Source organism: Thunnus albacares, chromosome 1 (assembly GCF_914725855.1).
Source record: "Thunnus albacares chromosome 1, fThuAlb1.1, whole genome shotgun sequence".
In the NCBI taxonomy this organism is placed as follows: domain Eukaryota; kingdom Metazoa; phylum Chordata; class Actinopteri; order Scombriformes; family Scombridae; genus Thunnus; species Thunnus albacares.
Genome location: NC_058106.1, coordinates 40,257,850 through 40,282,098, shown reverse-complemented (window position 1 = coordinate 40,282,098; position 24,249 = coordinate 40,257,850). Strand labels below are relative to the sequence as shown.

Genomic DNA, 24,249 nt, shown 5'->3' with positions numbered 1-24,249 from the left:
TAATCTGCCTTCAACCACCAACTTCATTATTGTTGCAGCATTTCATCAGCTTTTCTCTTTTCGATCCATGTATTGATCGAATGAAGGCAGCTGCTTTTCTCCTCATCAATATTCTCTAACTGTCTTTGTAGTAAATTCACCTTCAGCTCCTCTTCATCACTTAAACATCCAGTTTTTCATTTGCAGATCTAAAATTGCTTTGATGATTTTAATTTCTTCATCTCTTTTTAAGTTTGCTAATAATTTCTTTTTTAGTAGCAGCCCCTCAGATTTCACATTTCATTCATTCCCAGAATGATCAATAGCACAGGTCTGACTCCAATACTTATCAATAATATTGTTTATTCCCAATTTAAGTTCTTCATCTTGCAATAAAGAGTTATTAAGTTTCCAATAGTATAAACTGTATTAGAATCACTTCATATGACATAAATGCTAAATGACTAAACTGACTGTTTAGTAATTATATATATAATTATATATTATCTATTGCAAGTATTTTATATATATTAATCAGAATAAACTGGCTGTGATTTATATCAACAACTAAAAGGATCCAGACGTCTTTTTCACTGTGAAATATCTGAGCTCTAAGTTTCTCCTTTAAGGTGGTGCCACCTGCTGGTCGACTCCTGCTAGTAGAAAACAAACATCTAACCACAGCAAAGGTTCATCTGCTTCCTGAATAAAAACAAATCAGCATATATATCTGGTTATACCAGTTATACGACCTACATCAGACCTGATTTATAGGTCAGACCTAAGACAGACAAAAGGCATAAAGAGACGTCAGAAAGCAAAAACATGACTTGTACAGACTGAACTTAACCTGTTTCTATAAGCTTCAGGATTCTCACTGAAAGGAAGGATGTGTGATGATATCGTTCAAAGGAAGAGCTGGCGAAGTTCTTATTTTGTAGACGTTTATTAGACGATGGCCATTGGGTCCATTCCATGTACAAAGATGGTCTGGGCACCGTACCACTGTCGGTGCATAGGTTATATGGGGTTACACATCTGTATCTTATCACATGAATAACATAGGTTTTCCATGGGCACTAGGTCAGTTGGGAGCCATCCATCATGTAATTGACAGCTGCCTCACAACATATTATGTGTCACAACAAACCACATCTGGACCAGTTCCAAACTTGACCATGGATCCATTGTTTGTATCTCTAAGGTCCCCCCGAAAGGCCATACCATGTTACTTAAGGTGACATGCAGACTCTGAAATGTTTATGTCACATGTCCAACACCCAAAATCAGTAAAGTACATAGGGTCAGATAAAAGTCATACTAACACTCACATATTGAACATGTTGCATCAACAACTGCTCAACATGCTCAAAATGATCAAACTCACTGCTGTAACTTCTGAGGTTTCAACCGTTTTTAAAGAGAAATGAACTAAATCTGAGCTTCACTATCAAACCTTATCCTTCATAACCTTGATGGTGTTTACATTTATCAGCCTAAACAGCACTGAGGTCATGTGAGTTTTTCTCTGTTCCAGTAGGAAGCAGACAGTCCTGCCCTCCGTCCTTCACACTGAGTCCTTGCTGCTGGTTGGAAATCCTCCTTCAGAAGCTTCCATGTAAGATCCGTGTTTCCCCATCGGCCCAGTTGGCCAGTAGATCAGAGTTTTATTGGCTCCTTGTATATTTTCACCAGCCCCGGCAGCCAAAAGATGAAAATAAGTCTTTCTTTTCCATAAATGTGGTGATTTATTATCATACATAATATTTACAACCATGAAGTTCCCTTTAGATGTGGTTGTTTTCCTTCAGTTATTGATATGTAATGTTGATGTATTACTATATTAGGTTTCTCCATAGTTTGTGTAAAGCCAGAGAGTTTGGAACAGAATTTATGATAATATTTCAGCGAGTATGGATGACCTTGATAATAAACTCAATTAAATAAATGAACATTAACAACATCAACATTAACAATTAAATAAATACTGAGAGATCTGCAGAAATGTATTAACAGTGAACAGTGAGAGAAAGAACATGATGGCATCTGTTTGTTCAGTCTGAGTTAAACTTCATGTTAGTTACTATATAAACCTTTATTAACCACAGTTAAACAAACAGAGATGGAGCAACAGCTGTAACATCTATACTTCACAACATGTGGACATCTGAGCTTACTGTATGCAGGCAGTATGTTAGTGCATGTTAGTGTATGTTAGTGTATGTTAGTGTGTGTTAGTGTGTGTTAGTGTATGTTAGTGCATGTTAGTGTATGTTAGTGCATGTTAGTGTATGTTAGTGTATGTTAGTGTATGTTAGTGCATGTTAGTGTATGTTAGTGTATGTTAGTGTATGTTAGTGCATGTTAGTGTATGTTAGTGTATGTTAGTGTATGTTAGTGTATGTTAGTGCATGTTAGTGTATGTTAGTGTATGTTAGTGTATGTTAGTGTATGTTAGTGCATGTTAGTGCATGTTAGTGGTTGAAAACTTGAACCTCAGGCCAGTGACAAATAGTCATCCTGGTATCATGGAGATGAATTCATTAGGAGGAACATAAACCAGTCTCTTGATGTGCAAATTGTTGTTTAAAATGCAGAATTTTGCCGCTGCAGAAAACACATCTCGTCACAACATCATCTTGAGCGCCGCAAAGTTGCCGCTCAGCCCACAGTCTTTACAATGTGATGAGGTCACAGATTTTTAAATCATTTTTCTCGGCTTGAGGAAAGTCTTACAAATATAAAAACCTCTGTGGATAAAAAATTCCTAGTAGAAAGAGTCGTAATTGACCTTGTTAGCAGTTGGAAGTGTCCTGTCAACAGTTATACAGACGTCTCTTTTATAATGGTGGTTTGTGGGGAAAATGGTTTTTGGGCCGCAGGGGAATTTTTCACTGTAATACTGCAAGTGGCAACTGGGGAAAATTGGCTGCAAGGCTGAGCGGCGCCGTATCCAGCTCTTATTATACATCCATTCACATGAAGCCAAAAAAGCTACTTCCTGCCTAAGAAATTACCCAACGAAAACATACTCCACACGCTCTATGGGCCCAATTAATAATTGGCATGGAGCGTGCTCACTAGAGCTGGCTAGCTTTCAGTTTAGCCCTCTGGCTAACTTGAATGGGGATAAAATGATTCAACATGGTGGCTTTTCTAGACTTTCAAAATGGGATCGGACTAAATGGATCAAATACTGAGAGTGAAATGAGTCATTTTGCAAGTTGTGACGTTCAAAAAAATGTATCCATTGATTTACAGTCGCTTCTTTTCCCATGATTGTGTGCGGGGAAAAAGCTATCTATCCGTCCGTCCGTCCGTCCTCGGCAGCAGAGCAGAGTGAACCCTCTTCTACAGAGTGGATCTTTGTCCCGGCTCGTCCCCGGCAGCGGAGCAGAGTGAACCCTCTTCTCTCAGAGTGGATCTTTGAACCCTCTTCCTCAGCAGAATGGCGGGCAGCGCGTGGAGGTCAATGGTGAGTAAAATATGAATTAAAAACGGATAAAACGCAGTGACGGTGTTTCTAACTCTGTGAAACCGTGTTTACTGTGTGAGGAGAAGATTTGGCGCCGCTGCGATGTTCTGTAGTTTAACAGAAAAAGGTTTTTATGACGCTTCATTTAGCCGGTTAGCATGCTAGCTGCTGCCGGTGTGTGTGTGCGTGTCCTTCAGCATGATGACAGTTACGGAGCTAACGGAGCTAACGGAGCTAATTCACCGGGACACTCACGACTTTATCCCCGTTTAAATCACCGTGAAACCTGCTAACGTTACCGTGACAGTACATCTACTATCATATATTCATTATGTCTGTTTGTTAAAGCAGGTTCTGGAGTCTGTCAGTTCTGTCTTATAAGCTGAAAACACCAAACTCTGTTTAAAAACCTGCTAATTTAAGGTTATTTTGCATTCTGGGTTAAAAACTTTGACCAGAGGACACAATAAAAACGTCATAAACCAGTTGAACAGCCGCTGGTGTTTCCTGCTGCTCAGTAATTACTGTACGTTTATATTTACATGTCCAGATACTAAATCAGGAACAACTAAACATAGATTCAGTCCAGCAGGTCATACAAGGACTAAAAATACACTAAACATGTGACATTAAAAGGTTTTTATGCTTTAAACTGAAGCTTTTTATTGGGATTAAAACACAAAACTGAGATGAACAAAATGCGTTTAGGAGGCTTGTTGAGATTAAAGTAAAGAACCAATCACAGACAAATAAAATATACTTGTATTATTTTGTACCCTGACACCTAAACCATGATGTTTCTGTCCAGAAATAGTATCTCAGTTTCTCTTTACTTATTGAAGATAACACTAATATTAATATCTACTGATAATTGACAGATGAAACAGTATTAAAGCTGCAGTGCGGTTGTGTTTAAATACTTGCAGTCGATGATTCTGGTGGTTGTTTGAACAGTCTCGAGTGTTTGTGTTAATGTGACCTTCATGTTGTCTCCAGCTGTCCCAGGCGGTCCGGAGACCTGCTCTGTCTGCAGCTTCCTTCTCCAGAGGGGTGAGTCTTCCTCACACACCCATGTTTCTCTCTACCGTCGTTCTCATTATCTGTTTGGATCAGTGTTTCTCAAAGACGACGTCATCAAATGTCTTGTTTTGTCCACAATCAAAGATCTTCAGTTCACCGTCACAGACGAAAGACACAAGAAAATATTCACATTTAACAAACTGAAATCAGAGAATTTGGACTTTTTCTTATTTAAAAAAACGACTCAACAATCAGGTGAATCTGTTAGACGTCACTCAGCTGTCAGCCAATCAGTGTGCAGGGATTTATAAATATTTATGTTTCCACTTTTACAAACATTTTGAGCTGAAGATGAAAACTGATGAAACGTCTGAAGATTTATTATTACATCAGAATGAATTGTTTCAGTCAGCAGAATAAATAAGAAGAAGAAGAAGAAGAACTTTGATCTTTATAAAAGTTTTAATTTCTGATGTTTTATTTGCAGATTTCAATCAATTAAATTGAAAAAGAATCAGCAGATTAATTGATTAATTGAAACAATAATTAGTTGCAGCTCTAGAAGCAGAACGAGCCTTTAAAGATCAACTAATCAATATTCTCATTATTGATTATTATTATTGATTATTTTCTGGATTCATTGTTTGTCCAACAAACTTCTCAGATTGTGAATAAAAATCTTTAAAAACGTAAATAAATAAAATAAATGTGTCGCAGCAGCTGATCGATGATTTAACGTCTGCAGAAGAATCAGAGCAGACAGACGTGATGCTTTAATGAAACATCAAACACGTGACGACTGATTGATGACGACCTGCCGCGTTGTTACGGTTACAGTTATGACTAAATAATCACCATGACGACTTTATTCTATCAGACTTTTATTGAATCAGTTTCATCTTGTTCATGATTCAGAAACATCTTTAAAAACAGAAACTCTGAATTAAATAAAAAGGTTGAATAAGCCGATCGATGAGTCGTTACAGCAGATAATCAGCTGATTTAAAGGACGACTTCGACTCTTTTCAGCTTCTCCTGGACGGACGTTTACAGCCATCGCTCAGACGAACCAGACGAAGCAACAGAAACTATAGAAGCAACGTTTCTTTATTTTTACCTTTTTTAATTCTAGCAGTTATTTATTTTCTTGTTTTTAAGTCCTGATTATTGGAGTCTTGAGTATCATGTTTGTAGAACGTGTCAAATACAGAAACCTGAACATGAATCTGATTGACAGTAAATCAGTTTTGGTGATGAAGGAGGATGATGACGAGGATGATGTTAAACATGATGAAGGAGCTGCACACTGACTCCAAACAGCAGCGTTCACGTTTGACTGTTTCCTGTAGTTTGACAGACAGGAAGTGATGATCAGGTTGACGGACGGTTTGTTTCTACAGATGCAGACCGTCACTCTGATTCCTGGCGACGGCATCGGTCCAGAGATCTCCTCTGCTGTCATGAAGATCTTTGAAGCTGCTAAAGTGAGTGTTGAGATCACAGAGAAGAACAGGAAAGACTCTCCAGGCGGCGGCGGCGGCAGCAGCTGTTGTAATGTTTCTATTTGAACCTGCAGGCTCCGATCAGGTGGGAGGAGAGGAACGTGACGGCCATAAAGGGACCAGGCGGCCGGTGGATGATCCCTCCTGACGCTAAAGAGTCCATGGACCGGAGCAAGATCGGACTGAAAGGTCAGTCGTAACCTGGACGACGCCACTTTAAAAAAAAAGCAGCTGTGGTTGTTTTCTAAACGTCGTTCCTCCCGCAGGACCTCTGAAGACGCCCATCGCCGCGGGTCACCCCTCCATGAACCTGCTGCTGAGGAAGACCTTCGACCTTTACGCCAACGTGCGACCCTGCGTCTCCATCGAGGGCTACAAGACGCCGTACACCGACGTGGACCTGGTCACCATCAGAGAGAACACGGAGGGCGAGTACAGCGGCATCGAACACGTGGTGAGTGACTAAATGAACTCATTCAAACATTAATTGATCAATGAGTAGAGGACTGGACCTACCAGTTCTGGTCTCAGCCTTGGTGTGTCGAGTGGATTCATGTCGTTCTTTCTCTCTGCTGTCAATCTGTCCGTCGTCTCGTTGTCGCAGATCGTCGACGGCGTCGTTCAGAGCATCAAACTGATCACCGAGAACGCCAGCAGACGCATCGCTGAGTACGCCTTCGAATACGCCAGAAACAACCAGAGAAACAGCGTGACGGCCGTCCACAAAGCCAACATCATGTGAGTACGACACACAACACAACGATTAATGATCAATAATCTATATCTGTAATGATCTATATACATGAAACATGATGCAGGAGTTTCTTTAACAGAACGAGAAGTCGATTCATAAATTAGTTGATCAAAAGACAATTAATAGCAACAATTCTAATAATTAATCAATAGTTTTTAAGCAGTAACAGACGGGTCGTATTAATGATACTCTTGATGTGATGATGTCACCTTTCGCTCCGGACGCAGCTTCGCGTCTTTAACCGACAGCAGAGCTGCAGCCTGAAAGTCTCGGGCAGCGTGTTTGTCGGTTGAATCGCCGCCAGCGAGACAACATGGCGGTAAACGTTTCCAGCTTCTAAATAATAATAACGGATTTAAACTCTCAGCTGCAGAGTTCAATGCAGTGACGTCGGTTAAAGTGTTTTAAAGTGACGCAGCTCCTCCCTGCGGCTGAACGCTGCACCGCCTGATTCCGTCTGGATTCGGCCTCACCGTTCACCTTTTCCTCTGCTCACCGTCACTTTTCTGACGCTCGCTCACTCGCTACCTGCAGTTTCCATGGCGACGACACAGACGTTGACTCGCATTTCGAGACAGCGCTGATCAGAGGCTCCGAAACGCTGCTGATTTGTGAATGAACTTATTTTTGGCGTTTTAAAAAAACGCGGGTTCTTTTACTATTAAAGGGGAAACACTGATATAATAAAATATAAATGATTAGATGTAACAGATGCAGTCAGAGTGACTCACTTAATAAAGTGTTTAGATCGTTAAATCAATCAACGGCTGTAAGTTTGATGTGAAGCTGAACTAACGTCTCTTCAGTCTGTTCTGTCGTTTTTATTGATCTGTTATTGAGTCTTGTGTGTTTTTATCTGCTGGTTTCACAGACGAACATTTAAACACAGAAACATCCTGAACAACATCGTTAAAATCTGATCAAACACAGATTTGAATTCTTTTGGTAACAAAAGCTGCAGAAAGTATTTTGGCTTCTTCTGGTTTTGTTCCAACAAGTGAATTTTCTCTGTTGCTGTTCAAACCGATATTCTAATCCATTAAGTTGATTATAGGTGATTAATTAAGGAAGTAGTGAGCAGATAAATCAATAATGAAGCTTCTGTCTTTGACTCCTTCACATGAACGAACTGACAGTTATTTTCTTGATTGATTGATAAAATGTCTAATAATCATCCGTCCGTCCAGGCGAATGTCAGACGGTTTGTTTCTGAGAAAATGTCGCGAGGTGGCCGAGAACTACAAAGACATCAAGTTCACTGAGATGTACCTCGACACCGTCTGTCTCAACGTAAGTTCACTGTTACTCACATGGTTAGTTTCAACAAATCATCATCTATCTCTATCTCTCTTCATATATATATATATACATATATATATAATAACACACATACAGGTGACAAATTAAAGGACAAACGTGAATAAACAAGCAGAGAAACATAACTAATGCAGATGTTTCCACACAGCTGCACTTCATGGTTCAACTAAACAACGTCGTCCCTGCTGCTGTGACGTTATTATTAGTTCTTCAGGCTCTGAGCTTAAAGATAAAACCCTTTAAACACACAGTGTTAGTTTCACCACAGCAAAAACACTTCAAAAACATATTTACACTTTAACTGATTCACTAGACGATGAACTGACATCATGTAGTGTTCTGACTGTTACTGTTCATTTAAAGCTCGTTTATGTCGGATGAATCAGTTCATATGTTATCAAACGTTTGATGTTTCTCACTTCAGATGGTTCAGGATCCGACTCAGTTTGATGTTCTGGTGATGCCCAACCTGTACGGAGACATCCTCAGGTCAGTTCCTACAGATTCATCGTGTTTACAGACAAACATCAGCTGATCGTTTGTTGACTTTGAATCGTGTGTCTGTCACAGTGATCTGTGCGCCGGTCTGATCGGAGGACTCGGCGTCACTCCCAGCGGGAACATCGGAGCGAACGGAGTCGCCATCTTTGAATCGGTTTGTTTTTCTCTTATTAACATTTAAAAGACGTTTGATGATGATGATGATGATGATGATGATGTCTGATGATAAACAAGTTATTTAGTTGATGAAACCAAAGGTCACGTTGAGTTTAATGACGTCAGCAGGACTGTGGTGATGAAGACGTTTGGTTTTAGACGATGAAGATGAAGATGAGAATTATGAGTTTTCTGTTAATTGATGAATATTTATATCTCTACATCTCTACATTTTTAATAACTTCTGACACATAAAGAACAAAATGCACCACAGAAGAAGAACAAACAGCAGCTGCTGGTTCCTGAAGGGTTTTTTCCTCGATCCTACTGGTTCACTACAATACCCATGAGCCTCAGCTGCTGTTGCTATGGAGAAGAAGTCAGAGGTGAATCGGAGCGTAATGAATTCAAAATACTTGAAGTTGTAAAACAAAACGTGTCGCCATGGTTACCAAATTCACTCAGAGTGACCAGAATGTAATTACTTTGAACCACTGAGAATAACCAGTACGTCTGACTGGTTTCCATAAAGCAGAAGAACTTTCACACGTTAAATAAAGTTTTAACGGAAACAGATCCGACTGCAGCTGACTGTGACTGTGTTTGTTTATTTGTTTGTGTTTGTTTGTGCCGCAGGTTCACGGCACCGCCCCCGACATCGCCGGCATGGACATGGCGAACCCCACCGCCCTGCTGCTGAGCGCCGTCATGATGCTGCGTCACATGGGTCTCCATGACTGCGGCCAGAAGATCCAGACGGCCTGTTTCGACACCATCAGAGAAAAGAAGGTCAGACTGGAAACAACGAGTTTAATGCTGGAGTCTGTGTGGAGGATCCAAACAGTCCAGAACTGTTTGTTTCTCTGATCTAAATCCATCAACTGGAGGAAATCTGAGGTTTATACAGAGCTGCAGCCTGAAGGTGTCAGCTGACGTCCTGAGATGTTTGGAACCAGCAGAGTTCAAGCTTTGCATTTTCACCTTTTCTCAGTAAACATCAGGTCTGAATGTTTCTGCAGCGTTTAGTGTTTGAAATCCAGTTATTACAGCGTGAACAATAACTGTATTAACGTAGCGTTAGCTTCTATATTAGCCACCTCGAGTCACAGCAGGTTCAGTCTTTAATTATTCTAAACTGTTTGACACATGTTGGCTTAAAAATATAGACGTCATGTTGGTCCGGGTATCATCGGATAACTCGTAATTCGTTTGTAATTCAAAAACCAAAAAACAGTAAATCTGTTACTTGTTTCAAAACAAAACAGCGACATATTAACATATAGTCAGAATAACATTATGTAACACTGCAGATTATTGGTTATGATCGGGATCAACGAGCTTTACTGAACACTGAACTGCAAAGAAAATAATGTTGCTATGGACAAAGAAACAAAGTGTATGAAATATATGAAGGTGACGAGAGAATAAATTAAACATAAATAATTAATAATTACATGATGTAACAGCGGAGGTTGAATAAAATGCACAATCTAAAGTCCAGTTTGATGAGTGTAGGGCTGAAATGAGGGATGTGAAATGTAAAGTTCAGTTTTATAACCTCGTCTTCATCCCGTTTACACACATGTGTGGCTGCCGCTGGCGTCTTCACCATAGCAACGGTCGCTGAGGATCATGGGTAGGCTAATGTAGCCGCTATTGTACAGAACTGACAAAAGTACTTGATTTCTAAACCAAAATTTGCACAGTCTTTTAAATTTGGTTTTATGGATTTTTGTTGGGAAACAAAACAGGAATAGATCACATGACTTCGTTTTTGGTTTCAAACTCAAAAACGAATCAGCTGAATGTCGGCAGACCTGCTGGATATTCAATCCAAAAAGGAATAACGATAAAATGAATCAGCAAAAACCAACAACGGGCCGAGTTTGATTGGTTTTTTGTTATTTGATTCTGACACCAAAAACGTTTTTTTGTTTTTTGTTTTGAAACAAATAACAGATTTACTGTTTTTTGGTTTGTGAATTACAAATGAATTACAAATTATCCGATGATTGGTTCATATAAATATATATATATATATATATATATATATATATATATATATATATATATATATATATATATATATATATATATTATATATATATATATATATATATATAATATATATATATATATATATATATATATATATATATATATATATATATATATATATATATATATATATATATATAACCAGGAACCAGAGAAACATAAAGGAGCTAACAGGAACCAGTTCCTGGGATTGATGCCAAAGAACCTTTTAGAGTAGAGATCTTTAAAGAACCTCAAAGGTTCCTCAGAGAACCATAAAAACAGGTTCTTTAAGGAACTATTTTCCACAAAGTTCTTGTTTTAATGAACCTGCAGCGTTTAGCAGCTGGTTCTGTTCTCTGGGCCTCACAGGACCCGTTACAGAGGAAATATTGATTATTGATACTTAATAATAATCCCTGAAAGCCGACTGACAGCATCTCTCTCTCTCTCTCTCTCTGTTTCTCTGTCTCTCTCTCTCTCTCTCTCTCTCTCTTCTCTCTTTGTTTCTCTCTCTCTCTCTCTCTGTTTCTCTGTGTCTCTCTCTCTCTGTCTCTCTCTCCTCTCTCTCTCTCTCTGTTTCTCTGTCTCTCTCTCTCTCTCTCTCTCTCTCTCTTCTCTCTTTGTTTCTCTGTCTCTCTCTCTCTGTTTCTCTCTCTTCTCTCTGTTTCTCTGTGTCTCTCTCTCTCTGTTTCTCTCTCTCTCTCTCTCTCTCTCTCTCTCTCTCTCTTCTCTCTTTGTTTCTCTGTCTCTCTCTGTTTCTCTCTCTTCTCTCTGTGTCTCTCTCTCTCTCTCTCTCTCTCTCTCTCTCTCTCTCTCTCTCTCTCTCTCTCTGTCTCTCTCTCTCTCTCTCTCTCTCTCTCTCTCTCTCTCTCTCTCTCTCTCTCTCTCTCTCTCTCTCTCTGTCTCTCTCAGGTACTGACGAAGGACCTGGGAGGAAACTCCAAGTGTTCAGAGTTTACAGCTGAGATCTGCCGTCGTATTCAGGATCTGGACTGAAGCTGCGGAGACGCAGCAGCTGCCGCAGGAGCCCGAGTCTCCGCCCACTAAGCCCCGCCCCGCCCCCCCCACCGCCACAGAGCCACACCCCCTCCACTGCCTGCTTTGATCTCTCTGAGCTTCACTTCCTGCTTCTCTCTCAACTGTATTTACGTTTTTAGAAAACATGACCCTGTGATGACATCATCGTCGTGGTGACGGGAGGGGGCGGGGCTTCTGCAGCAGCTATGTGTGTAATAAACCTAACGAAACATTCACAGCAAACATACGCACAAATGTCACATGACCAAGTTGTAATGAATCATTTCATTTTCTTACTGAAAGTATCATATTACCGTAATATTGATAATATCAGCACTCCGCCTGTGTTGTCTGAACTTTGGATATTTGCTTTTTTTAACGGTAAACCAGTGTCACCGTTTGAAATGTCCTCTTATTTATTGTTTCTACTTCCTGCTGCTCACTTGAGTTTCTGAGATCCACAAACAGAAATCTATAAATGTCTGTAAAGGGAGATGGACCACGTCTGTTCCTACATTTACATCTTAACTGCTTCAAAACATTCACATCCAGTAAAAAAGGGCTTTCTGAAGAGATTAAAGTGGAGTTTTTAAAGCTCGTCATGTGATGAATATGATGTTTCCTTCTGTGAAAATAAATCTATTAATTATCATGTTGGGAGAGTTTTCATGACACTTTAAAGATGCAACATGTTCACACTTCAAACCAGCAGGTGGCAGCGTGTCACCAGCTGGGTGTCTGTTAGCTACGTTAGCGCTGAATCAACACTTTATTATCAGCTGTTAGCTAGTAAACAAGGTAACTAGGTCTTTGTTCAGAGTCACATACTAACATACTCAATGTTTATGTACTGCATACAGTGTAGTATGAATGATTAAGTTTACACTGAAGTATACAGCCTAGTATCCCAGAATGCATTTCACACCAGCCGGCAGCGATAGCGGGGACTTTAAAGCAGCTAAAGACTGTTGTTAGTTTGGCTCTTGGATTGTTAGTGTGTCACTTTAAGTTTTAATATTATTTGGCTCAGTTCAAGGTTAATTTATTGTTATTTGCAGCTGCTTACACATGAAACAGACTTTGTACTCAGGTCCAGCAGCGTACAATACAATAAGTCTAAAATAATCTATTATAATTAGTCCTCTACTAAGAATAAATAACAATAATAGGATAAATATTAACAGTATGTCTAATAATACCATAGTGCAGGATTGAGAAACTGAGCAATATGTTAAGTGAAGACACCATGGCAGCAGCACAGAGGCAGAAACAATGAATGTTCATTCACTGAGGGATGGAGTTCACCAGTCTAACCGCCTCTGGGTAGAAGCTGCGTTTGAGCCTAGTTGTTCTGGTCTTGATGCTCCGCAGCCTCTTGCCTGAGGGGAGCGGGTCAAACGGTCCATGGGTCGGGTGGGTAGGGTTCCTCATGATGCGGGCCGCACTACTCCTACACCTGCTGATGTAGATGTCCTCAATGGAAGGAAGACTGCTGCGGGTGATCTTCTGGGCTGTTTCCACCACTCTCTGCAGCGCCTTCCTGTCAGCAGCAGAGCAGTACTCATACCAGGCGGTGATGGAGAAGGTGAGTGTACTCTCCACCACACACACCTGTAGAAAGCTGCCAGTACTGAGGTATTGAGGCCGGTCTGCCTCAGCCTCCTGAGAAAATAAAGGCGTTGGTGGGCCTTCTTTAAGATGTTGGAGGTGTTTATGGTCCACTTCAAGTCCCTGCAAATGTGGACTCCACGGTACTTGAAGCTGTGGACCATTTCCACAGCTGCTCCAGTGATGAACTGGGGGGAGGGGACGTGGCTTCTCCTTCCAAATAACACTTGTTATTTGAGTTAATTTACTCAGTTATACCTCAACATTCTGGGTCCAGAGTTGCTGCTTCATGTTCACTCACCATAATATTATCAATATTATATTATATACATGTCAACATCTTATCCAACCATGCCGCTGACGGAGGCGATCAACTCGTCAGCGTTACAGGATTCAGATGGATTTCCTCCAGATGTATTAACACATTATCTAGTTCCAGTCCGCTCCCAGTATATTAATGTGAGAAAGTGAAAATCTTCTTAACCATCAGATACTTCTTATATTCTGACTGATAATCTCTAGAACAAATTTCTGAACCACAAATCTATTTTTCATTCATAAATACGTCATCAGTCATTAATAGACGGGAGATTAATCCTAAATGAAGCTTTAAGAGAGCAGAAAGAGTTTATTATGTCGGTGTTACACTATTAGTTTAAGGAGGAAAACATTCACAACCTGCTGTATTATTATTACAGTTCACTGTTACTAAAAACAGCCACAACGATTTCACTTAATGTGAAGAAAGCAAAAACATTTTTGAATTGTACTTCTTGAATAATTACGGATCAAATTTAATCCAGAACACCCTCCCTACGTTCAAAACAGTGAATCAGCTGCACAAAAATATATAAAAGTTTAAATATTTTCATCTCTGTGTATTCTGGGTCGCCAGAAGAACACAAAGCTCAGGATGTTTTTACTGCTCTCAGATGTAAAAATGAGACAAATTTGACTTGAACAGCTTGTAAAAAATATTAAATTACAATCGCTGACGCCTCAGAGAGAGTTCTGGGAATTTGAGGGTTCGGCGCAGTATCTTAGCTGTTCCTAGAACTGCACTCTTCAGAGACCTCAGATGTTGAACCTGGAATCTGCTGGAGCCACTCTCCCAGTTTGTGGCTCACAGCCCCCAGTGCTCCAATTACCACTGGCACCACTGTTGCCTTCACTCCCCACATCGTTTCTAGACTGACGAGGAGAATGAGCAGCTTCTTCTCTGCCAATGTTTCCTCGACACATGAAGGTGGAAAGTGTCTGTAAGTTGACCTGAAGTGACTTCTGCAGGTGAGAATCCTACCAGAGAAATCTGTAAATGTCTGATGAACATGATCACTTTGATCACATTGTGTTGAATCACTGTTTGACTGAACAGTAGAAATGTTTCTGGATGATGATGTTTCACAATATTTATTTAATCCTTCAGGTTTTACAGGAGATTTTGATTGCTGATGGTTTGTTTCTTTATGAGTTAAAGGGGAGCAGTTTGATTCCTTGTATTACTGTTAGTGATTCTCAGGTTGAACCAACAGCACTTTGATTATAATCTAAGATCACATCAGTAGTGAAAAATGCAGGAAGTGTCAGAACTGGTTGGACAGCTTGGATCAACTTGGCTGTGGTGCATTTTAATCAAAAACACAACCATCTTCCAACACTGAGACAGACTTGGTTTGACTGAAAGCTCTTTGCAGTCCATGTTGTGAACTGTCCCAGAGGCTGCAGAGTCCTCAGATGGACCTGGTCAGTGTGTCTGATGGGAAGTGCTGCTGCTTCACTGTTTTCTACAGTATTTGTGACATGTTAGAGAGATGAATGAGAGCTAATGTGTCCTGTGATGAAACCTTGTTGTAGTGACTGAGTGCAGCTCTCCCAGCAGCTGTTTCTCTGCTATGGATCAGTGTGAGGACAGAGAGGAGGGAGTCCCTCCCTCTAAAAGCTCTCTGTGTGGGGAACATGACAGCCAGACCAAAGCTCAGAGGTGAGATGAGGATCTCTAACTGTCCATCACTGTTCTCCACTCACATCACTCCGCCATCATTATTCACACTCACTGTCACATCTGACACTCAACTACTGAATAATAACTCATAATAACTCATAATGAACTACTAACTTTCAGAGTTAACAAAGACCTCAATGACTGATTAGTCAACTAATCAGATTTATAATTGATAAAAAGGATTGTTGGACACAAGAATGTTTTTCATTTATGGAAGATGAGAAAAAATCTAAAATGTCTCATTAAAGACAAATCAAAGAAAGAAAGACAAAAAAACTGCAAACAGTCTCACAAATGGAACTAAACATACAGTCAGTAGTTCTGTCCCTCAGCCCACAGGAAACTGTTTTATTGTGAAAGGCTGTCTGTCATGTTTGACTTCACCTCGGCTGGTGTTGATAAGCTCCGCCCATGGCGCTGCCTCCAAGCTGTGATTGGGCGGCTGATTATTTATCAGTTTGACAGGAACATCTTCATCTCAGAAAGACTCAGCTCCCTCTCTCACAGAGCTTCTTATTCAGTGTTGGCAGGTGTTTGCTGCCCTCTGCAGGACAACACTGACATGTAACACACCTCCTCACTTTGTTTCTGTGCTCTGATTTATTGTTTTCTTTTTCAAGTCATTTATTTCATCTTATTCAATTTAACAGACAAAACATTGATATAATTACAATATTAATCCACCTGATCCCTGAACCCTCATGTACCGGCTGGCATCAGGCACAGCTTATACCAGTTTAGTTTCAATTCAGTGTCATTTGTAAAGTTCAAAATCACAACAAAAGTCATCTCAGGCCGCTTTCCACATAGAGCAGGTTTAGACCGAACTCTTTAATCTACAGAGACCCAACATTCCTCCATGAGCAGCAGCAGGAAAAACTCCCCTTTAATGAGGAGAAACCTCAAGTACGACCGGACTCTAGGTGGACGCCATCTGCCTCGACCGGTTGGGTTGAGAGAGAAAGAAAGAGGGAGATACAGAGAACAACAATTTAAAAAATGACAACGATAATCATAGTAGAAATATGAATAATAATAATAATAATAATAGCAGGCAGGGCGTTAAGCAGGACCACGTCACCACGGCATCCCCGCAGCCACATTCCATGGCTTTCATACCTTTTTTTTTCTTTTTCCTCTTCTTCTCTCCTCTCTTCTAAACAAACAAACAAACAACACAAAACAAGAAGGGAAAATAAAGAAAAAGGATCTTTTCCTTTTTTTCTCTCACAGATCAAGAGGGTAACATGATAAATGACTCCATTCAAATCAGAAATGTTTTGAAAATTATTATCAGGATCTGTATGGATCAGATGGGAAATGGACAGGAGATTATTCTCAGGAAATCTACAGGAAATCTTACTCTGCCAAAATTAAAAGATGATACTAAACAATGGATGGATGAAAACGTTATACAAAAAGAGGAAGCTGATGTCATAACATCTCTGAAAACACATAAAGCACCAGGGACAGTTTTTAAAACAATGTCTGGATCACCTTGTACCTCCTCTAACAGAGTCTGTACAGAGTAAAAGCTGCGTGATGTTGTGTTCATCCATCTGAAGGCTGAACTGGGATGTTTATAGTTCCATCTTTAGTTATTGAGGTTGGCACAGATTGTTACTGAGCCATAGAACTCCTGTAGAACATCCTCACTTCCTTCTTCTTCTGTTGACTCATCACCAAGTCGCCTGCCATCCTCTTTTCATCACTGGAGGAATTTAAACACATCAGATTTCTATTTAATTCTGGGATTTAAACTGATGATTAATCCTTCATTTTTTTTGGTTTTAGCTTCATGCTTTTGTCACTGTTTTATTTGTATCAGGATGCAGCAGCAGAGAGCAGACTCTCCTGAACCCAGCTGTGTGTCCATGAAGAGTGACGACTCTATCGAGCGTCCTATTAACTTTAAAGTCGTGCAACCTGCTGATGGAAGGTAAGAACTTGAAATCCAGTATCCAGCATTTACAGGAGTTCATTTTGTCATCATGACAGAACATCTTTAATAAGCTGTGTGCAGATTTGAGTCATTAAATGTCCTTAAATGTGATGTTTTCTCCACAGAGTTCAGCAGCAGAGCTCAGAGATTCCCAGTGATCAGTCTGCACAGCAGCATCAAACACACCTGGACTCCATATTTATGGTGTGTACATGTACAAACACACCTATAATATCAACTCCATCAGCCACAGATGAAATACTGAAGTACCATTCAAGTCCTAAAGGTGTCCATGCTGCTCTGTTTAGACCAGCATGCCTTCAGACTGACAGATGAATCACATGTTGTGTTCTACCAGTTTAAATTAAATGTTCAGTTTATCTTTCTGTTCCAGCTGCTGGAGGAGAACATCGTCACTTTTGTGAAGAATGAACTGAAGAAAGTCCAGAGGGGTCTGAGTCCAGATTACCCAGAATGCTTAGAGAGTCAGAGTGAGGATGAGGAGGTGTTGGGCAGTGAGGATGAAGAGCACAAGAGGAGCATCAGAGAAGCATTTCTGAAGATCACACAGCACTTCCTGAGGAGAATGAAGCAGGAGGAGCTGGCTGACCATCTGCAGAGCAGTAAGAGGATTTTAACAGATTTAACATGAAGGAGTCAATCTGCTGGCAGGAAAACAAACAACATCCTGGTGGTCTGAATTGTTCAGAGGCAAATCAACACTTTTCTACCAGAGCGCTGTGGACGAGGCCTTAAAGAGTCCAAATGGACACCTGGACTTGTTCCTCTGCTTCCTTCTGGGTCTTTCACTGCAGACCAATCAGACTGTCCTACAAGGTCTGCTGAAAAAGACAAGAAGTAGGACAGAGACCAATCAGAAAACAGTTGAGTACATCAAGAAGAAGATCAGTGAGAATCTGTCTGCAGAGAGAAGCATCAATATGTTCCACTGTCTGAATGAACTCAATGATCATTCTCCAGTGGAGGAGATCCAACAGTACCTGAGATCAGGAAGTCTCTCCAGAAATAAACTGTCTCCTGCTCAGTGGTCAGCTCTGGTCTTCATCTTACTGTCATCAGAAAAAGATCTGGATGTGTTTGACTTGAAGAAATACTCTGCGGCTGCTGCCAGTGATCAAAGCCTCCAACAAAGCTCTGTATGTGCACACAGAACTATCCAGATTGATGTAGTTTATTCTTTGCTCAAGGGAGATAATTAATATTTGCAACTGTTTTCTTTTGTTCTACTGAGAGGCTGCTGAGAGGCTGAGAGGCTGTAACCTCTCAGAGAGAAGCTGTGCAGCTCTGTCCTCAGTTCTCAGCTCCCAGTCCTCCAGTCTGAGAGAGCTGGATCTGAGTGACAACAACCTGCTGGATAAAGGAGTGAAGCTGTTGTCTGTTGGGCTGGAGAGTCCACACTGCAGACTGGAAACTCTCGTGTAATTTTTATTACTGTACTTATAAAGTAATATTTTGGCTTCTCCCCAGTTTACAGTTTACACAAAGAGTTTTTGATACTAAAAAGATTGTGTCTGTCTGAGCTGAAGTGTTGTAATATCAAATATACAGTAGTTAAAAGTGCTTTCACGCCAACATGTGAGTCAGGATATACATTTCTGTCATTTCATCTTCAATGAAGACTCAATGTGCATACAGTCATGACAATCTATTATAATTGAAAAAATAACAAAATATACAACATAGAATTACTGTCATGTCCTCTACATGCAGGTGAACATACAAAGTAGATCTGCTGCTCGGGAAATGTTGCACATGATTTTCTTTACATTAAACTTTTAAACACTGAATGAAATGAAATCAGAAATATTGTGGAAAACAACAAGTTAGTTAATTAAATTACTGCAATCACATAGTAAACATCATTGAAATGAAAAATATGAACTGACAAACTTCGGTAAATTTCTGTTAAATCTTCTTACTATCTTTATATATGCTGTCGAACAATATTTAACTTTAAAGGCATTTCTTCTTCCAAAGTAAAAACAAAATGGCATCAGATTAATTAATTAATTAATTGCTTCAGCAATTGCAGTCTCCAGTCTCCTTGGGTCGTGCCACTTCCTCCTGTAGACTTTTACATACACGTGGTCCCCTGGCACCACCTCCAGATTGGGTCCTTTATGAGGACCCAATCTGGAACAGCTGCAAAATCCTGTTCATGACGCTACTTTAGTGGGGTTTCAAATCATGCTATATTAAAGATGTTCACATCAAACGCTGAGACCAGAGAGATAAGCAGACAGGTGGACACTCTCAGGTATAGACAGACAGATGGTCACTCCCAGATATGGACAGACAGATGGACACTCTCAGATATGAACAGACAGGTAGACACTCTCAGGTATAGACAGACAGATGGTCACTCCCAGGTATGAACAGACAGGTAGACACTCTCAGGTATAGACAGACAGATGGACACTCCCAGGTATGAACAGACAGGTAGACACTCTCAGGTATAGACAGACAGATGGACACTCTCAGGTATGGACAGACACGTGGACACTGTGACTGACTGAGGGACTCTGGTTCATGTTTAATGGTGGATATGAGTGAAGGTGTATGAAGTTGACTGTGACTTTGTCTCTTCCTCCAGGATGGACCATGGTGGACCGCAGAGACCGAGACCTGGTCTGAGGAAGTGTGAGTGTGTTTTCAGTTTGATTCATGAAAACTTTCAGAAAAACTGGATGAAATATGTAAAAGAAGTGAAAAAAGTTCAAAATGATGGAAAACGTGTTTCAGCCTAAACTGACATTTATCTTGAACCAATGAATCAATGAAACATAAATTTCCTTCTGTTGGTCACAGTTCAGGAGTTAAAAGAGAAATGTTTTATAAATGGCCACATGGTGGTGCTACCTGCTCCAAAATGTCACTCATGTCTCTCCTGCAGATAAAGTTCATTCATTCATACTGACTTCAACTGTTTGGACGACAGTTTGAGATGAAAATAACAGACTTGATGTGCAAAGACCTTCATTTTACACCAAACTTCCTCTCCCATTAATCATCTCACCACCCCTCAGATTTATCTGCTGACCCTTTGGAGGGGCCCGACCCCTAGGTTGGGAACCAGTGGACTAAAATAGCTAATTGTATATAAAGTAGTGTAAACTAGCTCCACCTGCAGCAGCTACAACAGTAACATGCTGCTCTAACACTGATGCTTCACTATTAATAATCTAATGATGTCATATATAATAATATATCAGTCAGAGGGACCAAACCACTACTTTTACTGCAATACTTTAACTACATCAAGCTCATAATACTTATGTACTTTTACTGCAATACTTTAACTACATCAAGCTCATAATACTTATGTACTTTTACTGCAATACTTTAACTACATCAAGCTCATAATACTTATGTACTTTTACTGCAATACTTTAACTACATCAAGCTCATAATACTTATGTACTTTTACTGCAATACTTTAACTACATCAAGCTCATAATACTTATGTACTTTTACTGCAATACTTTAACTACATCAAGCTCATAATACTTATGTACTTTTACTGCAGTAAAGTATCTGAGTACGTCTTCAACCTCTGGATTTACAGAGATGTCGGAATGTTTCTTTACTGATGAATATTTACTTTTTTATTGATCATTAATACATTTTTAACATGAACTGGTCACGTGAGTTTCACTCTAACATTAACTTCCCGTCCCTCCTTGAGGATGACGTCACAGGCCCACGCCCCCTGTTTCCTGGCTTCATCAAGCTGTCAGAGACACACAAGAAACCACAGCGGATCAACCTTCAAAATGAAAGCTCATAACGTAGTCAGTGGAACAGGCTGATCATCAAAGAACAGACGCATCATTTCAGCACAGAAATGTTTAGTTTCAAACATTGTTTACGTCTCTGCTGGTGTTGTGTGCAGTGATTTGTTGGTTTAGGCAATTCAATCAACCTTTATTTAAACAGCGTGGTCCAATGACAGCAGTTCACTGTGTTTTGCTTGTGTACACAAGACAATAAAAGCAAAAATACAACACAAACATTAAAACTTAAAAAAACTGCAAGTAAAGTAAATCTGAACAATTTGGGATAATTGTAAAGTTAAACTTAGAGATCTGCAGCTCATTCAGGTGTAATTATTGCAGGTTCAGGTGGAAACAAACTCAAACATTTCAAATCTGCTGATCCAACTTTAATTCCTGCTGCAGTTTTTTTCCACCTGAGTGAAACTAAACATGCTTTTTATTTTTATTTCTGGGAACCTCCAGATGAGACACCTGAGATCTAATAACACAGAGAGTTCAACTGTGGAGGAGATGGAAGATATACACAGATTTTAAGATAATAACATTTTGACATTTTTTTACATTTACATGTTTACAATTAAAAACCTTTCAGTGTTTAAGCCTGAAGTGATTAACAGAGATTAGTAAAAAGAAATGTGGTCAATTAACAGTTCACCTAATAAATGACACATTTCTCTGCTGTACATGAGAATACTGCATATTTATATAATGATCAATAAAAAGTATCAGTATCAACATTTATGTCCTGATATTCCTTCATATTAGAAACTTAGTTTGTGCAGTTTCATGTAAAGTACTTTGAGCTGCATCTCATGTATGAAAGGTGCTTAATAAAAGTATTATTAGTAGTATCACAGTCATTACTTGTTATGTTGTTTGTTAATGTTGATTTTTATTATTAGATGTGACATTTAATTGAATATATATAGTTAGTTTTAGGTTACTTCATTGAGTGTACAAATAACAACAAACAAACAAAAAATGTAATTCATTAAAAGGAGTAAAAAAGGATTGCTTAAAAAAACAACATCCAAAATTGAAGTTTATAAAAACATACAAAACACATAAAGAACATAGAGAAGAAAATAGAAAAAAAGACAAGAATGAAAGATAATTAGAATAATTAATGACTCTGTGATACAAATTAATAAACACATATGCTAATATCACTAATAGCAAGAATAACATGATATGTAACTGTCCAAAAATAATAGAAGAAATAAATAAAAGGCAGGAATATGAAAGTTGTTACAGTGATGATGTTAAAGGACAAGTTCACACTTTATCATGTGTGTCTTAAACCAACAGTCAGTGTGTTTCTTGCTGTAATCATTCCTCCTGTTCATACTGACCATTAGAAGATCTCTTCATAATGACCTTACAATGAAAATCCACAGTCCTCCTTCTGTGTAAAAATGTATTTAACCCCTTAACATCCACCCCTTTTATAGAGATTTCTATTTGGCATACCCGAATGGAAAAGCTTATAACAGAAGAACTGTAAGGCCGTGATACATGTATTAGGCTTCATCTTCTAGTTTTGGGAAATGTGTTTGTTTAGCATGTGGCTAAAACACAAACAAAACTACATCAGTTCAAATAAGGCTCAAAAAAGTGTTTTTGGTCCTCGTCTATAATGAGTCATATATGAATAACTATAGTTAGGACACGCTTTATGCCACAACTATGCAGACATATCACCACATACCTTATAAAATTCCAGACCTCTAGGCCTCTAACCTTATGGGAGTTTTTAGTGTCTGGTGTCCCTGAACCTCTCCAATCATCTCCAATTGGCCAAATTGTGCCACTTGCTTTGACTCATTACTGTGTGATGCTGCCGCTTACAACTGGTGTAAGCTGGTCGCCGGCGACCCGGTGGATGTTAAAGGGTTAAAAGTTTATCTGAAGCTAATATGAAGCTTCAGCGTCCAAATGAGTCAAATCAAGTAGATATCTTTCAACGTTACAGTCTTTTTAGTGCCAAAGTTCCTCCTTTTTTTTCTATACTTCCACCTGCAGCTCAACAGGGAAACACTGTCCGAGGAAACACAAAGAGGGAATTTGATGCTAAAAAGACTGTAAATGTGTCAGATATCCACTTGATATGACTAACTCAGACTGATGAAGCTGAATAGAAGCTTCACACAGACTTTAAATGACTGTGTGGACACACTGTGGATTTTATCCTCCATCACTTCCATTGAAAGCACATTTGAAGGATCTTTGAATATCCAGTATGAACAGGAGGAATGATTACAGACACCTGACTGCTGGTTTAATATACTGGAAACACTGGGAACCTCCTGTAAAACCCCATCTAATCTTTTATTCTGAAATTCCGGCAGCGGAAGCGTGTGGCGATGTGTTTCCGGTAACTTGACGCCGCGGTGCTTCCTGCTCCTCTCGGTGCTGTGTCGGTAGGATCCGGTACAGACGCAGTAAACCCGGTAAACCCTGCGGACTCTGCGGGGTGTTGGCGGGTTGTGGAGGCCGGAGGTTCCGTTACATCACCGGGACAGACGGCGGGAAAATGGCGAAGACGTACGACTATCTGTTCAAGCTGCTGCTGATCGGTGACAGCGGCGTCGGTAAAACCTGCCTGCTGTTCCGGTTCAGCGAGGACGCGTTCAACACCACGTTCATCTCTACTATAGGTGAGTTTACCGGGGTGCAGGGGGTCTACCGGGGGCTTCAGCCGGGAAACTACCGGCCGGAGGCGGCCAGCTGTCAGCGGGACACCGCGGCGTGTTAGCCGCAGAGCTAACGACAGCTGACCGGGAAAGTGAAAGCGTTAAGGTGTGTGTCACAGCTGGATGACCTTTGACCCCACTGATCACCTACAGCAACACACACCTGCTGCAAAGTGATCAGCTGATCAGTGAGTGATCGATCATCAGTTGAACATTTGACTCATGAGCATCAGTTTACTGATCATAATCAAGCTGTTCAATAATGTCTCTTTGTGTGAGGGAACTCTGAGAAATAATATTAATATTAATAATAATAAACTTTATTTATAGTGCACCTTTCTAAACAAAGCGTATAAAGTTCTATAAGTTAAGTTTATTGATTATGTCACATTTCACAGAGCAGGTCACAAAGTGCTTCACAAGAGGAAAACTGTTAAAATTAAGAT

At 39.9% G+C, this 24,249-nt stretch overlaps 3 protein-coding genes across 3 annotated transcripts in view; 2 read left to right on the top strand and 1 right to left on the bottom strand.

Annotated features, from left to right (window-relative positions):
• The window catches only part of LOC122986857 (NLR family CARD domain-containing protein 3-like), a 934,102-nt gene that overhangs the window by 253,443 nt on the left and 656,410 nt on the right, over positions 1-24,249 (bottom strand). The window lies entirely within an intron of this gene.
• LOC122987319 (isocitrate dehydrogenase [NAD] subunit alpha, mitochondrial) lies at positions 3,339-12,413 on the top strand. The gene is made up of 11 exons (XM_044359139.1): positions 3,339-3,454; positions 4,451-4,504; positions 5,875-5,958; positions 6,051-6,165; positions 6,243-6,430; positions 6,581-6,714; positions 7,918-8,020; positions 8,472-8,536; positions 8,618-8,702; positions 9,341-9,493; positions 11,657-12,413. The coding sequence occupies exons 1-11, from the start codon at positions 3,428-3,430 to the stop codon at positions 11,738-11,740; spliced, it is 1,092 nt and encodes a 363-aa protein (XP_044215074.1). The 5' UTR covers positions 3,339-3,427; the 3' UTR covers positions 11,741-12,413.
• The window catches only part of LOC122987480 (ras-related protein Rab-8B), a 21,816-nt gene continuing 21,039 nt past the window's right edge, over positions 23,473-24,249 (top strand). Inside the window, exon 1 of the mRNA XM_044359384.1 lies at positions 23,473-23,767. Within this exon, the coding sequence (XP_044215319.1) occupies positions 23,644-23,767 (124 nt within the window). The 5' untranslated portion in view covers positions 23,473-23,643. The remainder of the gene's footprint in view (positions 23,768-24,249) is intronic.

Coding starts and splice junctions, on each gene's coding strand:
- LOC122987319 (XM_044359139.1), top strand. CDS start 3,428: ATGGCGGGCAGCGCGTGGAGGTCAATG. Junction 3,455..4,450: donor GCAGCGCGTGGAGGTCAATG/GTGAGTAAAATA, acceptor TGTTGTCTCCAG/CTGTCCCAGGCGGTCCGGAG. Junction 6,166..6,242: donor GAGCAAGATCGGACTGAAAG/GTCAGTCGTAAC, acceptor TTCCTCCCGCAG/GACCTCTGAAGACGCCCATC.